Here is a 17,568-nt window from a genome sequence, read left to right on the forward strand (position 1 = left end):
TGACAGGAAGCGGTGCAAGTTTAGAAGAATTTGTCAGTGGCAATATGTATGTTGTTTTAGGATATTTTGCTGTTAAGCACCAACTGCTGAAAATTTAAGTTCATCATAACATGATAAAAGTATATATAAATAAGAATAAAGATGTTAAGAACAATTTTTGGCACTAGAAAAGAATCAATAAATGCCTACCTGTTAATTATGTAGCCGTCTAGACATCTCTTCTGCTATAATTTCTTCAGCTTTTGGCCTCGCAAACCATTCCAAAAGGCAGCTGCACTTACTGCTTTCTTGCCAGGAAGCTGAACTTCCAATACCTGATTGGTTTAGGAAAGCATCAAAACCAGCAAATAAATTGTGATCACCAAATATAAGTTACTTTTAGCTGCTTCAACTGTTCATTTTCTTTTCGTCCGAGAACAGAGACGTGTTTAACTCGCATTGCAGACTGCATTTTTTTGTCAATTTTAAAGACTAGTATACCAACCTCAAGTGCAGTGGATTTTCCACAAGGAAACACCAAAGAACCCTTGAGAAAAGTGATGTCATCCACTTCATTGCCTTGGGGGATGCCATGGTGGCAAACTCTTGTAGTGATGACCTTCAGTTCTATGATATCTTCGTTACCATCTTTGCCATCCACAAGTGCTACTTTAGCTCGTGTTCCTGGCCACCCTGCAAATGCACGAACCTAGAAGGGTTGCATGTAGTCATTGTATTATCACTTTAGAAGGAAATGGCCAGAAGTTACCTTATTATGTAGGACGGAAGCTTCTTCATCGAAGGACAGCCATGACTCCTCAGGAGTAATCTACATAAAACACAGAAACTCGAGTGATCTTTTATTCATTAAATTTTGATAACAAAATTATTGTATTTTTGGCCCCTCATATGTGCTAGTAAAGATCTTAAGAAGAATTTTGTTTATACACCAAATTCTGTTGCAGCAGCAGCTAACTAGATGATTCACATACAGACTTGGCATTACATCTATTAAGTTTACCTTTGTTCTTACAACTAAATGGTTCAATTAAATTGTGTAAGTTAAAACCAAAAGAAAAATCTCACAACACAATATAGCATCTCATTAGGAGTACAATAATCAACTCATTGCAGCATCTTACCCTTGCTCAGGATGGCCAAGAAAATCAAGCGCTTATAGGAAAGCAAGGATCTAACAATAATTTTAACCTCAGCACATCAAATACAAGTTTTCAAAGCAAGCATTGATCCTTTTAACAAACCATTACCTATCCAATCAGGGAAAGAAAGAAAGAGGGAACAAAGCATATCTTCTTAGGTATTTTGGACCATACTAGCATGGTTCAGAAAACCAACTAACTATATGTCAGCATTTCATCTCAAATCATAAGAAGATTACACATGAGAGTCCCATATGAAACACAATATCTGTACTAGAAATCAAAATAAAAACAGAACATGGAAGAGTATTCAAATTCCCGAAAAGCTAAGGCAGAGAATAATGCATATTTTACAAGATGTTGGTTCATCAGCATATGCTTTGTAAGATATTTATGAATATCAGAATTGCAACTGATCATTGAAGGGAATTCATGGAAGAATGAATCTCTAAGAGGCTAAGGCATTGAAGAATGTGTATTCAGGAGTTGAGATCAGGATTGGAATGCCTATACCATTTTCTGTAAAACAAGCCTTTCACTGCTCTTTAAAGCAGGCTAAAGAACAAGGCTTGATATTTCATACCTTATCTTTTGCAGCATGAGTTGTTCCTCGTAATAAGAGGAATTTATTGCAAGTTCCATCTCCAAGGCACAGGCAGGGAGAGAGAGAGAGAGAGATTACCTTAGGAGCCAAAGTAGCTTTAGAATCATCTTGTAATAGAGCTTTTTCCCTGGCTGATCCATCAAATATAGAGGGAAGCTCATGAATCAGAAGCCTGGATCCTGTTAAATTATGAGTATATAATTCATTAATAGAATTGTTTGACCAAAGAATATTATGCAATTACATCATAAACAAAACAATAATAGGACAACTTACATGACTGACAGAAAGCTAAAGATCTATCAAGCAAATGAATACAAGAGTAGCTGATATAATTGAATAAAACATGGTTAAATTTAGAGAACAGGCATACCTTCAGAAAAGAGCAATGCAAGCAAATCAGGAGCCTGCAAGTATAATCAGTACAAATGAAGTCATAGATGTTTGAAAGGAATGACTGCTTATTAAGCCAATAATTGCATGTAAAACACTGACCAAATCACCATGATAAGCTACTTAACGAGTTAAGACTAAAGTCAATGACAATGCTGCTCTGTGTGAGTACATGTGAAAGTGATATAGAGAAAAAAAAAACCTACTAGAAAGAGATAAATTTTTTGGCAGAACCTCTGCCTTGCACAATAAAAAGGTATTAAGCTAACAAGCAAAAATGCTCAGATTAGGACTATAGCCAAAAAACCTTTCTCAGGCATACCTTGGCAGCAATTAAAGAATCCATCAGTCTAAATAGATATCAGCCTCAATGGCATTTTTCAGCTAAATGCTCCAATCTATCAATAATTTCAATTCATACTGGCTCAAGTATTTTTGAATAACATAACCCAAAATGTCAGCCACAATTGACATGCATCATTTTTACCTTAATTTGATCGTCAACATCCAGTCTTTCATGGGCGATGACAGGTCCAGCATCTAGAGCACGGACAGTGAAGGCTAAGGATACGCCAGTTTCTTTAACACCATCCTGACGCAGAAACTTACAAATGTAATTGCACAACAAAAGACTGTAAAATCACTTCATATAGCTATCATGGACAACCTAAGAAAACGAGGAACCTGCAGTGCTCTTTGAACAGGAGCAGCACCACGATAAAGTGGCAACAAACTTGGATGTATATTTACTATACCTGAAAAAATCACACTTGGACTTGAGAAACTTGAAATAAAAATAAAATTAGATATATAAAAAATTGAGTTCACTATCAAAATAAGACTTTATTACCAATCTATTTTTATGTTTTGACAGATGACAGAGGCACAACTGCACAAGAGTGATTTAGAAAGTGGAGTGCCTTTAGCATTAATCATTAGTAGGATTGAGCCAGTCATTCGTTGCAAAAGCTTGAAGCTGATAACTACACTAAGCCATGCTTTACTGACAATGAGGATTACAAGGGGATTGAAAAGACTTAAGCTCAATGATTCCCTTTTGTCAGATTACATCTTGGACTTGAGCAAAACATACCAATCATCACTTTTATTCAGTGATAATGGCAGAGGAAAACATCAAATTGGAAAGCCAATAAAATCAAATCAAAGCATGAACTGCTGAAAATGGTAAAGAAACCAAAATCCATGTGAAAGAAATCTTCAATAAACCAATTATGGCATATCATCTAAAAGTGGTGCACACAAGTGCATAGTCAATTTTATTCTATTGTATTTACCAAAATGCATCTGTCATGTGCTCATTAAATTAATTACCATCATATCAAGTTAATAAGAAAACACTCAATTGACATGGCCCTAACAAAAAGTTCCTAGCAATTTAAAGACTAGAATAATCACTGTTATGGTTAGCATAAATCTTTTACTACTGCACCAGACAACTTTATAACCTTAAATCAACCATTCAACCTTAGTTCCAACATAAATCAATCAATCACAATTTGATTTCAAAAGTACATGATTAGCTAAATGAATTATTTTCATTCATCCATCTTTAGTTAGTTCAATCTTTAAATAGCTTGCCCCAAGATATAATTTTTGGATTATAATTTCCTTAAAGTCCGAAAAGATCTACTATTTGGCATAAAATCTAATGAGTCAAAACTATGTAGGAAATATTTTTACTTTTGTTAAGTATGTTTATTTTTTATTAATGTACAAGATACAAAAGTGAGATTCCAAAGAGGTGCATTCTATCTGTCTCATACACATTCACATTGGTTTCTAAAGAATAGGACAACACTTCCACATTATAAAAGCAGACACCTTCTCCAACCATTTCGTATGACATGTGATGTCCTATAGCCCATCATTTCAAGGAAATTAATATATTTAGTGGCCATAGGACCACCTGTTTTAGGCTACATTTGGTTTGTTCAAAACCAAACCAAATTTAAGTACTTGTAAACCAAGAGAGAAAAGTAACTTCTTGATAATTATATTCGTAGGTATTAAATACATATATTTACAAGTTGAGTAGATTAAATTAGGAAGGTACAATAATTAAGAATCCCTATGATTAAGCCTTTCCTTATAATTAAGCCTATATACATACAATCCTACAAGACATAAGATTCTATTCCCCCCTATGATTAGAGAAGCATAATTCTTAATGGGTTAGCAGAAGTAGATTTGACTTACCCATCGATGGAATATTGAGAAACTTGGTAGGTAAAATGTTCCCGTATGCTGCTGTAATGCAAAGTTCAGGCTGCAACTCTTTTAGACTGCACAAAAACGAATCCTGTATTGCAACCAAAATAAAATAAATTAATTCCCATCCATAGAGGGCCGAGTTATTTTATTCAACAAAATCCATTAGTAATTACCTCTCCGGCTCGTTCAGGTGTAAATATGAGGTCAGGAGGAAAGCCTCTATCAAGTGCATACTGAGCAGCCGGAGAAGGCATTAGTTTTCTTCCCCTACCTTTTCTTGCAGGTGGTTGAGTAACTATTGCTGCAACCTATAACATAGCGAAATTCTTTATCCATCCCCTCCAAAATAGATAACAATAATTATAATAATCAGAACAATCATTATAATAGATTACTACATTGTTAAGATGGGTAAAGCCAGGCATCATTTTTATAAACTTGAACCAAATAGCAACGAATTTACATTCAAATGCAACCTCTGAATCCTATTAATTTTCTACCAATTTCTACTAGAAGTAACCAACAACAGATGACTCTCTAATAATAAATTAGAGACCTTTGGCTTCTCTGTCTATGCAAATACCAATTTAACGGCATTTAAAATAGGAAATGAAACCCTAAGTACTCAAATTATATATAGAAAAAAAAAAGGAATTGGAATTTGAAGAAGTTAGTAAGAAGTACCTCAAAGATGGAATTGGGAGATGAAGATGCATTAAAAAGCGCGTCTAGCACAGTTGTTGATACCTATATCACTAACAAATTATTATATGTCTATTACAAGAAACAAATTATGCTAAAACTATGTAGTTAAAAGGTAATACCTGAGGAGAACCTAAGAAAACGAGAGGCTTCTTCTTAGAAGTAGAAGAAGCACAGGGAACTGCTGCTACTGATGCTGAGTTAAAGCACCGGAAACGACGTAGCATTAGAGACGAGGACTGCATTTCTTTTTATCAGTATCTTCTTCAACGGCTAGTTTTTGCTCTGGTTTTTGTAACGCATCTGCTTTTGTTCTTTCTATTGTTATCCACAGCAATGCCAATGACTATAATAAAATATTTGGGCTTAGAGGTTAAGGTTTAATAGGCCCTCCAGAAGCAACAAAAGTCCACATTTGTTTTGGATTTTGCTTATTAAAGCAATTACTGCTTGCTGTTTGTATTTTCTAGACTTTTTAATATTTAAATTTTTTTTTTCTTTTATAAGTTTAGAGGAGAAGAACTTTCCGCCCTTTAAATAAATATTAACTAAATTTAATTTTATACTATTTTTTAATAATATTTAATATAATATATAAACTATTTTTTATAATTTATTTATTATAACAAAACTTTTTTTTAAATTTGTATATAAAAATCAATTTCAGTATCTGTAAAAAATAACTTCTTAATGTTATTTAATTACTCTAATTTTCAGCATAATTAAATTTTAATAAATTTATATATTTTAAAAGTATCTATATTTATTATATATTAAAAATTTATAAAATTTAACTTAGAACTATTAAAATAAAATAAATATTATTCTTATTACTAATTTAATTATACTTGAATTTAAATTTTAATGAAAAGTTTGAGGATCAAATTATATTTTTTATCAGTTTAGTTTTTTAATTGTATTAACTTTTATAATACAATTAGATTTTAATACAATAAATAAAATATATGAGACAATTTATATATTACACAAAAATCATCAAATAAATAATATAAAATTAAACATAACTAACGGTTTTCAAATTATAATAAAATAAGAAATATAATTTTTAAATTTTAAAAAATAACTAATATAATATACAAATATTATAAAATAAATAAAATTTAATTTTAAAATAATCACAACTGCTGCACAACTAAATGAGTAATATATATATATCAGAACTAAAATTCTAGAAATAAAGTAGTTTTGATTCCAAGACATGTAGGAAACCTGTGAATTGATGATACCTCAGAAGATTTACCCTTGGCCTGGAACTTGCAGCAACTGTGGGATTTTCAACAAGAAGGCCCATACTTGTCTCATTTAAATCTTTTAATATTTATTTATCATTTATTATTTTATATTAATAATAATAATAAGTTTCAATTTTATCTATTCTTTAAATTTCTTTTTTCAAAATTTATTCTTTGAGAATCTAAATTTTTATATTCTTATTTAATTATGATTAATTTACTGTTATTGAAACTAAAATAAAAAGCTCTTTTATATTTCAAATTTATTAAAATTATATTTTCTTAATTAAATGATTATTAAACCTTGATAGTATAAAATAAAATAAATATATAAATTTAAAGCTGAAAATTGATATTAAAAACAAATAATAAATAATAAATAGTCAGAATAAAAACTGCTTGTTATGCTTATGAACTATATAAAAATAAATAAGCTTTGGTACGGTAAAAGATAATACACATATAATGATTATTTTTTTTAAAGAAGTATTATATTATTATATTAAGTTATTAATTTTTATATTATAATTTCTTAAACTAATAACTACAATATATGCTTATAATAATCTATTAAATGTGTATTTTATTTATTATTGTTTCAGCTCATTACAGGTCATATTTTATATATGCAACCAAACACATCCTTTGAGAAATTACACTGTCTGTTGTGTGAAAATAGCTTCTACCAACAATTTTTCATGAGATCTGCTGGTATTGGAGTGACCCCAATTTGAAGAACTCAATGTTTTTAATTAAAGTGATTTTGTTTTATGTAAAAATAAACTGCTTAGGTTTTAGTTATAGATATATGATATAATTCAGGCTCAAATTTAGTAGCACTATCTTTTGTGAGATTAATAAAATCCAAGGCATGATTTTGGGTAGATGTATACGTATATTGACTAATTGAGCTATTTGAATGAGTTCAAGAGTGTATTTTATGTTCTTTCCTTTCTTTCTTTTCTTTTAAAGGCCAATGGGTCATATATTATATAATAAGAGTAACTATTCTTTTCACTGTGAAAACGATAATTTTCTTTCAAATTGCTGAATGTTTTTATATTTAATATATCTTTATACTTTTTTTTTTTAGCCAAAGAATTTTGGCCATAAAATCCAATTTTAAATGATAAACTGGGATCGTATTCTACTATGCTTAGTGCAGCAGGCTTCATTTACTGGTATACTTGGAAGTCTCCAAATGATTCTATTTTTAAAGGTCAAACCATTGATCCTATGTCTGCAGCTGCTAGAGCCTCACGGAGCTTGCAGAGGTGAACTTGGTATTCTAGAGTCCTCCCTGAACTTGGTATCCCCCTGTTGCTGGTTGCATCAAGTTGAATATTTTACGCCCTTAACAGCAGGGGCATGCAACTTGGCAGGTCTAGAGATTATGTGCAGAAAGCTTTGGCGTTCTGTCCTTCATGGCTGCTCAGCTCTCTAGCAGTTAAGAGCTGAAGGGCTTTCCTTCTTGCAACCAGATTGTACTCCATTGTAATTGCAGAATTAAGCTCCTAATAGGTAGCTTGTTATATGCTGTTCTAACAACATTATCAGCACACGTTTAGGAGGTTTTCTTGTTGCTGTGCAAGACATTTTGGAGAAGCTCTCTGTTGCCTTTGAAGGGTTCCAATTTTACACTTTGTAGAAAGATATGCCAACAAGGTTACAAAGATTGGATAGCAAAGGCTATTAGAAAAGTAAACCTTCCCTTGTTATTGGTTCGTTTTGGTGCCACTCTCCAGCGATTCTAAATACCTGTAATGTAAACTCCTATGATATTTGTCCTGATTAATTGCATTTCAGTTTCCAAATTTCTAAAAGGAAAAAGGGAAGAAAAACAGCCTAACAATTAGAAAATTAGAGACTTTAGTTTAGTTGAAGAATTGAAATTTGAATTGCGATATGGGGAGCATATTGCATGTGAGTTTGATGTGATAAATTATCCATGCATATCCATATATTATTAAAAAAATTATATTCAATCTTACGGCTAATTATATAAATCATCGGTATATATTATTAATTTTAAATAATTAAATATATATATTCAATATAAATATATAAGCATTCATACGGATATATTATTTTTCATTGTGAGGTACACATATAGTAGTAAATATAAACACTAGTCTTATTATATATTATTATTTAATTATTTATAACACTAACCTTTTTGCAATATCAATGGTGGTGAATCATTAATGGAGGATGAGGTAGGATTATTCAATGGAGTGAAGGCCCCTCCACTAAAACACCTATATCTTAATCAGTGCTGGCATAGCATGCATCAAAAGAGAAAGTCAAAAGGAAAAGGAGAAAGGAGAGGATATGGTCATGTTTTGTATGGCCAAAAAAAAAGGCTGGAATAAAGTAACCTAATCAATATATGTGATGCTTCTAAACTGATCTATGAAAAATTCTCCATTCTTTATCTCAAATTTCAAGCACACAAACAGATCGATATCTAACTAGATTTTTCCTTTTCTCATCCTTCTCCAAGTGCTTCAGATCTCACTTGTTTGTAAACTTAGAGAATTCCCACTTCTTGCTTGATAAGAATATGAGATCAAACCATCATCCACTACATGTTTCTGTTCCCTGGGAAGTATATAGTAAAAGAGACCACTTCCTCAATTAGGACAAAATAACTTATACCTTGTTAATTATAATGAAGTTATTTGCACCTCCACAGTCTCACAATATTCACATATATTAATTTTGACAATTATTTGAGTTCTAAGGACCTCTTTCTTTATGGGTTCATTTTAATAATATTTTACCAAAGAGTTAGAAATGGAGCTACCCAAATTGTTATTAAAATTCTTCGAGTAGATTACATTTGCCGCCGAGAGTATTAAAATAGTGCAGAATTCTCTAGAATACTATTGAATGGTGTAGACACTTTTTGTATACACTATATTACTCTAGAATATTCTATACACATATAGACTATTTATCTTTCAGACTCTCGTAACAGCCTCGTATTATATTCACCCATTCATTAAATTTTATATTTTATAATAAAATTATATTAAAATTTTAATTTATATAATGTTTTAGAGATAATTAAAAAGTTACATTTTTTTAATTTCTTTTTAAATCTGCTTTAGCCCATAAGTTACAACGAGATGTTCACCGGCAACTATAAATCTTTGTCCGGAAGAGAAGTAATTTAGTTAAGAATATCTTAACCCACCTCATCAGCAAGCATAGTTTCTCTTTTCTGTGTGCCACTTTTAGTTTGTTTGAAAACCAAAAAATTGTATGCCATTTTAACCTACAATATTGTATTTTTGGTTTGTGTATTCAGAACAACTCAAATTGCCAAGATAATTCTAAATTTCAATACTTAAAAATTTAATTACAAATGACATATATGTTCAATATTTTTTACAGTATAATCTCCAAAGCTCGTTATCGTGATTAGCAATTGTTGTGGAATTAGATAAATTTTTTTCCCGGAAATATAGTTATTATATGTTAGTTGTTATTGAAATGAAATTTCTTTTGGATGGAACATTGTAGATTTTATATAAATATTTAATTTTATTTTATAAGAAATTAATCTTATAAAAAGTAGAGAAAGATATTAAACTCTCGATAAAAACAAAAACTGAAAAATGAAAATAGCATTCAGAAAAACAGCTCCTTTCAAGGAGAAAGAAAAAACAAAAAGAAATAGCAATATAGAATAGCAGCAAAATTCTAAGGAACAAAGCACTAAATAAATTAAATAAATCTGTAGCACACTGTCTATGTTAGTAATTTGTCTAAGAAATTAATCATATTTTAGTTAAAGGGTTACATCAAATAATTTATTGATAAGAGATTAAATATAAACATTAAAAGGAGTTTTATTTTATCTTTTATATGCATTAATTAGTTAGATTAATAAAAGAATTATGATATATCGTGTGTTTTGAATTTAAAATTTTAAACTGCTTTTAATAAATTTTCATTCTATTACACTGTTATTATATATCAATTGGAATTTTTATAACACTCTATACTACCTATCATAAAAAAGAAGTGAAATACAAAAATTTAGAGCATGAAACCATCAATTTATCTCTCGAATTTAAATATATAAATGTACAAATTTAAAATGCAAAAAGTCATTTTTTATCATATCGACTTCTCTATTTAAATGAAAAGTCAAAATTTATCGAACAATAGCAAATGCAAAAAGTTTTTTTCTTGCTCTTAATGGGAAAAATGGGGGAGTTTGATTAAGAAATGAGATGGTAGAGGTGGGGCATTCTTTTGCAGGACGCACCCAAATAGGAAAAGCACAATCAAGTGCCACAAAAAGAAAGGTTCCGAAAGGGGTAAAATCTAGGATAGGCTGCTCTAGTGTGGGCAAATTGAGAGACAGTGTGACATAATACATATACTTGCTCATAATAGCCACTTATCTTTATTGTCCCTTTCTCTCTTCTCCCCCCTGTAGACCATCCCATTTGATGGGATGGAATGGAATGGAATCGAATTTGGCATTTTTTCCTGTGACCATTCTTCCCTGTTGTTGATGATTGATGGATGCTCCTTCCATTTATAGACAAACTAGCTAGAATATGGTACCATTATATACAATGTTTGATCAAGCACGCAGAAAATCAAATAAAAAGATTCACCTAAGACCACATTGTTCCGGCCTGACGAGGCAGAAGTCAATTTTAAAAGCAATTAGAAATCAAATATTTATGCCAGATGTATGTATCATAATAAATAATATGTGTATGTAAGTATATAGTTGTAAATTTTATTTTATTTTTAAATAAATATGTGAAATTTAATCTATGAAAAATGTGGGGCTAAAAGCATAAGTGCTGGCTGGCTATACATATCTTCCCTTTTAACTTAAGTTCACATTCACCGCCACCATGTTCAATGGATTGGAGCTTCATTTGTTTGAATTGATTAGTGTGTGTGTATATTTTTCTTCAATATTCCAACTTTATAAGAAGAAAAAGAAAGAAAAAGGAAGCTATGGGGCAAGGACAGGTGGAAGATAGTATCTCACCGCCCCATGTGGCCAATGATGATAATAATAATTAAAGGAAATAGGATAAAGTTATAGCGATAAGGGTCCTCGCCTCTTCCATTCCATGCTTCTTGGCAACTTGCATGCATGATATATTCCTAATCCCTGACGCCACTCTCTCTCCACGCATGAAGTGGCTTTTCCTAGATGCCAATCGTTTGCACCGACTCAGCAACAGGTTTTCAAATTTGCTTAAATAATACAAAAAAATAGTTCATTAATTCATTTTGTTCACTCTCAGAAGAAAAACTAATTAAATCTTTTTCCAAATTAAAAAAAAATTATATTTACTTGTTCTATTTTCTTAAAATAAGAATAATAAACAGATTTTCATGCTTTTTAAATTACAATTAAATTTTAGAAAATAAATTATAATATTTTTTTACTTTTTTATATAAAAAGTTACATATTTTCAAATAAAAATAATTTCAAATTAATAAATATGTGTTAATTATTTATCGGTTTGATGTGTACGTGGAGACATACCCCAAATCTAATTTTTAAATTTAGTTTAAGATTTGTATTTTTAATTTTTACTTTTACAAAAAAATAATAGAGAATGATATTAAGATAAAATGAAGAATAGCATATTTTTATGTTATTGGGTGTCATTTTTAAATAGGTTCCACCAGAAATTAGTAATTTGATTAGTCTAAACAGGCTGATATTAAGAAAATAATGAAGAATAAAATTTAATTATTCTTCTCCAGATAGTTAAATGGCAGTAAGGTAACATCGACCCTTAATCATATGATATCTATGGGTAAAACTGCTAGGCTCTCTTTTCTTTGTATTTGGTTCTATAGTCATAAAATAAAATTAAATGATCCATCTGAAAGAAATCCTCAATTTCATTAACAACCAACATATATTTTCTTTGTACTGAAAATACTGAATATATTATTTCATTTATAATTAGACTTTTAAGTATAGAAATTTAGAATTCCCTTGAAACTTTGAGTTCTTCTGAATACACGAACAAAAAAAAATGTAATATTTTTATTTTAAAATGGCATATACAATATTTTGGTTTTCAAACAAACTAAAAGTGGCACACAGAAAAAGAGAAACTGTGTTTGCTGATAAGGTGGGTTAAGATATTCCAACTAAATTACTTCTATTCCGGGACAAAGACTTATAGCTACTGATGACAATTTCGTTGTACATAAAAACAATTTACTTATGGGCTAAAGGAGATCAGCATATTTTGAAGAAAGGGGATCTCGAACTCGAAACCTTAACCTCCAATCGCGATTATGTTAAAGGGTGTTCTTCAATTTGTAATTATAGATATAATGACTCATTATGCTATCACTTTAGTTTATTTTATGAATATTTAATAAGTTATTACGATATAATTTATATAATTACTCATTACACTAATCATTTTCTTTATAACTTACAAGGGTTTAGGATATACAGGCTATGTAACTTAATGAACAGCTTTTTAGCTATTCTAATAATAGTATATGTGATAAACTATTTGTTGCTATAACTTTGCAAGTAAATTATTGGATAATGGCACCTTCTTGAAAATTTAAATTCAATACCATGAAAAGTTTCATTTTATAAAGTTGAAGGAGGAAAATGTCAGTAAGTACTATATATGCTAGGCTGACGTTCCTATAGCACCAGTATTATGCAACCTTTTCCAACGATTTTATTAATCATAAGAAAAGAATACAATGAATTGACAATCACAAACAAAACTGAACATATTATAGAAATTGTTTTAATTGAAATTATTAGCGTGGGGCGTTACTATTGTATCTTTAGTAATGTGACATAATAGCCTGAAGAAATATAGAACTCACAAATAAGGGACTTATAAAATTGATCTTTTCTTCACATTAATTATAAAAATAATATATTTGTATATATATATGTATGTATTTTACACTTTAATATTAAATATGTGTCAATATTTATTATTTAAAATTAATAAAAATATATCGGTTAGTGTCTAAGTTAAAATATATTATTAAATTAGATAAAAAAATTTTAATATTTCATTTACGAATCTCACACTAGTGTGTGTCGTATGGGGAAAATGATATGTTTTTTTCTTTCTTCCTCCCTATAAATAGAGGTCTTGAAGACACAATTTCATAACAACAAACCTACAACAATAACAACCTCTCATCCCTCTTTTTTCTTTTTTCTCTCTCACGGCCGATTTTTCGTTTTCTCCATTAATGTGGAGATTATAAAGCTATTAAGGGACATCTCTCTCTCGGTTGTTCCATGGAGATACAAATATTTGCATGCATGTGAATGTTTTGATGAGTTGTTATTATGTGAGGAGGCGAGTGATCGATGTTGTTGACAGAAGATAGAGAGCACTGACGATGAAATGCATGATGGGACTCTGCATCTCACTCCTTTGTGCTCTCTAGTCTTCTGTCATCATCACCTTCAGCCCCTCAATTCATTTTCTCTGCTTCATATCTACATTTCTGTATACAAATATATGTATATATATATTCTAACATTTCACTGCAACTTCTACCCACTGGAGCAGTCAGTTTTAGGCGGCCAGCTTTATATTTTAGCCTTCTCCAAATACATAATGTTCCAGTTTCATGTTTTCATTGTCATGGGATTTTTGTTTGCAGATTATCAAATTTATGCATAGTTAATTAACCTAGAGGCTGGGGCTGGGGCTTCCTGACTGCAACTGCCAAATTAAACTTAAGTCACTAATACAATTATCTCAAGACCCTAGTCCTCTCTCTCTCTCTCTCTTTTCTTGGACGAGTCAAACATCTTCTCATTTCATTCACTAATATTACATACCCAATCCACAAAATACGAAAATCTGATTTACATCAAAATTCTTTTCACCATAGATCTCTTTTAGCTCAATTATCGTCCTTGAATTTCCATATATATATATTTGTTTTGTCAAATATATAAAATTATTTGTGATCTTCCACTAATAACTTAAGTTTTTTTATATTATATAAAAGAAATCTATTACTAAAAAGTTTAGAGTTCGATCATTGATCAATCCCATTTTATTGACAAAAAAATTTCAAACAATTACACAGTTTTTGAAGATCAATCGAGTAGAGGGTTATCTAAGAGACTTACAAATTTTTATATTTACTAATAGTCTAAATTTTTGGATAGAATCTAGTTGAATGAAATTATACAGGTTTTAGAGATCTCTCAAGTACTATTAAATTATTAATCCGAATTAATCTCATTTATTGGTATATTACTGGGTTCTATTTTATGATAGCAAGTCAACAAAAACTAAGGGCTTAGGCATTGGATTCTAAGCATCGCATTCCAGATTGCCACCACATGTGTACACCGAACCAGTTGATTGATTTTCTGAAATTGGTAATTCTTCATTTTTACATATCTAGAATTCTCTATTCTCTGTCTTTTTCATTTTGTTTTTTCTTCTCTCTTTTTTTCCCCAAGTCATTACAAATATTCCTTGAATCTTGTGACTAACAGATCGTAGAAGAATTGCGTAGGAAAAGAAAAATACAAGAAAGCCAAAGCTGGAGAAATGCCTTTCCTCTTGAACCACGAAAAGCAAAAAGGTTGATTAGTATTCTCGTAGCTAGTAGATGACAATATGTAATTTTTATCATAGGTCCAAATTATATATAGATATTTATAATATTTTAAAATTTTAATAATATGATTTTCATATATGTATTTTTATTTTACTTAAATCTAATTGTCTATTTTCAGATAATATTAGCCAAAAAAAGAAAATATGGAGCTAAATACTAAAAAAGAAGTTTAATAGAAGACCCAAGATTAAGACGCATAGACTGCTATTTGCAAGGCCTGATCAAAAATTACAAGGCCCAAGAGACATTTTAGTCATTTTATATAATTATTAGAATTTATTTTAAGAATTATTCATGGGATAGTACTTGGTGGAGATAAAGATACATATATTCTTATCTATCAGATAGACTTATATTGGTATACTTATATCTAGAGAGACTTACTTAGAGGAGGACTATTATCTCTCTCTATATATATATATATATATATATATATATATATATATATATATATATCTCTATAAATCTTCTTACTTAGATTTCTCTTCTATCTGCTCTATACATCTGTCCACCGTTATTTTCTCTACGGTTCTTCCATAAACACTTTAGTTTAGTTTTCATTACTCTTTTTAAGATTTAAGGAGCTTTTCAGGAAGTGGAGAGTGAAGACCAATCATCTTCCTACTTGAAGAGATTCTTGATCTAGAGGAAGTTTTTACTTTATTGTTTTATGTCTTTCTATTTAATACCATAATCATTGGGTTAAATATATTAGACTAGTTTTTATAATTATTTAGTTTAGAATTTTTACTTATGTATGAACTTTATTATTTATTTATTTAATGAGTGATTTTTTTACCTTCATATCTTTATTAGTATCAATTATTATTATTAGTTAACTATTATATTAATTTAATGATAATAATTATTACGAAATTTTTTAGGTTGAATGTATTAGAGACGTCATCTTTGCTTCAATCTATGATGGTAAAAGTTAGTTGCATCATTAGCTTAAGTAATTAAAGGAAAAGACACATCACCATCTCATTCATTAGATTTAAGCTTTAAGTAAGATAAGGAAATTACTAAGTAAATGGCTAAGCTAAATATTGTATTTAGCATATAGTTTTCATACATCACATCATTGCTTATTTACTTTATAGTTTATTTAATTTATTTTATGAAATATTATTTTCTCAAAAATACTGGTTTAGAGTATTTAGATTTACTTTTATTATTTTATGTTGATAATTAGTCTTTATAAAAAGTGGCATCATAGTTCCTTGAGAGATCGACTTCCTGATGAACTTACTATTACTATAGAAATGGTTCGTGCACTTGCGATTGTGAGTACTAATTTAGACACATCAGTATATATGCTACTGGGAACTTTCTGAGTCAATGAATTTTTATTTGATTCTTAAATTTTCTCTTTAGGCCTGTAATCAATAACACAAGTGACCTATTTATTCCTTGGATATCCTGTTATTGGCTTGAATTATCAGGAATATTTTTCTATCTTTTGTTTTTTAGTATGAAATTTCTTTTTATTATTTTATTAAAGTGGCTTAGGTTATTTTTCATATTTGTTATCATAAGTTATGGCAACAAGTGGAACAAGAGCATGCATATGGGAAGGATACTATAGTCCGATGCTAAGGGCCTTCCGGACTTACTTTTTCTTTTTCCTCCTTTAATTTTAATTATATTGTTTATGTCATAGGATAAAAATATATAGCTAGATAACACACATGATGCCTAATTCTGCAAGAATATTTGCTCCCTCGTATTTGTCGACTGCAAATGAATAATTGTTTTTTATTCTGCAGCTACAGTGTATTGAGCTTTCATGAATTAAGAGCTATAAAATAATAACAAGAACAAAAAGAAAGATTGGTATGTGTTTTATAAGCTAATTCTTTTGTAAATCCAATTACAGAATATACAAAATGTGAATATTTGACAATATTGAAACTACAGGAAACACATCTCTTCTTCAATTGATCATGTAGGACCGCAAAGATTTTCTGTCAGAATCTCTATTATCAGTTAGCTGTTCAAGAATGCGAGAAATGAAGAGAGAGGTTGATGATAGGAATGTACACAAAGAGAAAACCTAACTTAAAAATTGATAGTATGGCTCCTTAATATGGGCATGTACCCAAAATAAGAAAAGAAAGAGTGCAAGGAGTGTACCATTAAATGAGGTGTGTGTAATGAAATGAGCGTAAAATAATTATATTGCGGTGGCAGTATGAAATGTGTTGTAGTATAAATATTTTATACTAAAGTTTTTTTAATATAAGAAAAGTTTTTTTCTGAATTCTCCTCTCATTTCTTTTATTTTACATAAATGGAGACATAGAGCAAATCTGTATAAGAATTTTTCTATATAAATACTCAAGTCTATATGGAAGTTAAAATAAAAGAACAAACAATGTTATTGATGCAACACAACCGATAAAATGTACATAGACCCAATGCAACATGATTGAAGTTCAATGGTTTAATAAAATAAATTGTGAAAATTAAAGCGTATGAAAATATATTTATCTTTTATTTAAGTGTGTTTTTTGCAGACCTGAATATATATATATATATGTATAGAAAAGAAGCATTAATTCTTTTTAAAGTGAAGGCAAGTCTATATATTATTATATGAGAA

General features: G+C 29.7%; 1 protein-coding gene and 1 long non-coding RNA gene across 4 annotated transcripts; one reads left to right on the forward strand and one right to left on the reverse strand.

Moving 5' to 3' along the window:
• LOC8265023 (methionyl-tRNA formyltransferase) lies at positions 1–5,421 on the reverse strand. Of its 2 annotated transcripts, XM_002528021.3 has the most exons (11): positions 5,193–5,416; positions 5,053–5,115; positions 4,542–4,676; positions 4,354–4,456; positions 2,821–2,891; positions 2,624–2,728; positions 2,117–2,150; positions 1,822–1,922; positions 749–808; positions 485–688; positions 1–314 (listed from the first exon to the last, which is right to left on the reverse strand). In XM_002528021.3, exons 1-11 carry the CDS (start codon positions 5,313–5,315, stop codon positions 225–227), a joined length of 1,089 nt encoding a protein of 362 aa, XP_002528067.1. In that variant the 5' UTR covers positions 5,316–5,416; the 3' UTR covers positions 1–224. The 2 variants fall into 2 exon arrangements, with proteins under 2 accessions (XP_002528067.1, XP_048230588.1); XM_048374631.1 differs by lacking the exon at positions 1–314 and having other exon boundaries at positions 500–672; positions 5,193–5,421.
• Positions 5,422–13,475: 8,054 nt separating this feature from the next.
• On the forward strand, positions 13,476–17,226 carry LOC125369990. 2 transcript variants are annotated; one of them, XR_007215701.1, is made up of 4 exons: positions 13,476–14,718; positions 14,839–14,927; positions 16,733–16,799; positions 16,884–17,226. It is a non-coding gene; the product is annotated as an uncharacterized LOC125369990 (long non-coding RNA). The 2 variants fall into 2 exon arrangements; XR_007215700.1 differs by lacking the exons at positions 16,733–16,799; positions 16,884–17,226 and having other exon boundaries at positions 14,839–15,062.
• The last annotated feature ends 342 nt before the right edge of the window (positions 17,227–17,568 follow it).

The sequence above is a fragment of the Ricinus communis genome, chromosome 5, assembly GCF_019578655.1.
Source record: "Ricinus communis isolate WT05 ecotype wild-type chromosome 5, ASM1957865v1, whole genome shotgun sequence".
Lineage (NCBI taxonomy): Eukaryota > Viridiplantae > Streptophyta > Magnoliopsida > Malpighiales > Euphorbiaceae > Ricinus > Ricinus communis.

What these genes read in the sequence shown, in the direction of transcription:
- LOC8265023 (XM_002528021.3), bottom strand. Translation starts at nt 5,315, where the DNA reads ATGCAGTCCTCGTCTCTAATGCTACGTCGTTTCCGGTGCTTTAACTCA. An exon ending in CTCCCAATTCCATCTTTGAG is followed by an intron (nt 4,677 to 5,052) that starts GTACTTCTTACT and finishes GCTATGTTATAG; the next exon opens with GTTGCAGCAATAGTTACTCA. An exon ending in TCTCAATATTCCATCGATGG is followed by an intron (nt 2,892 to 4,353) that starts GTAAGTCAAATC and finishes TGATTTTTTCAG; the next exon opens with GTATAGTAAATATACATCCA.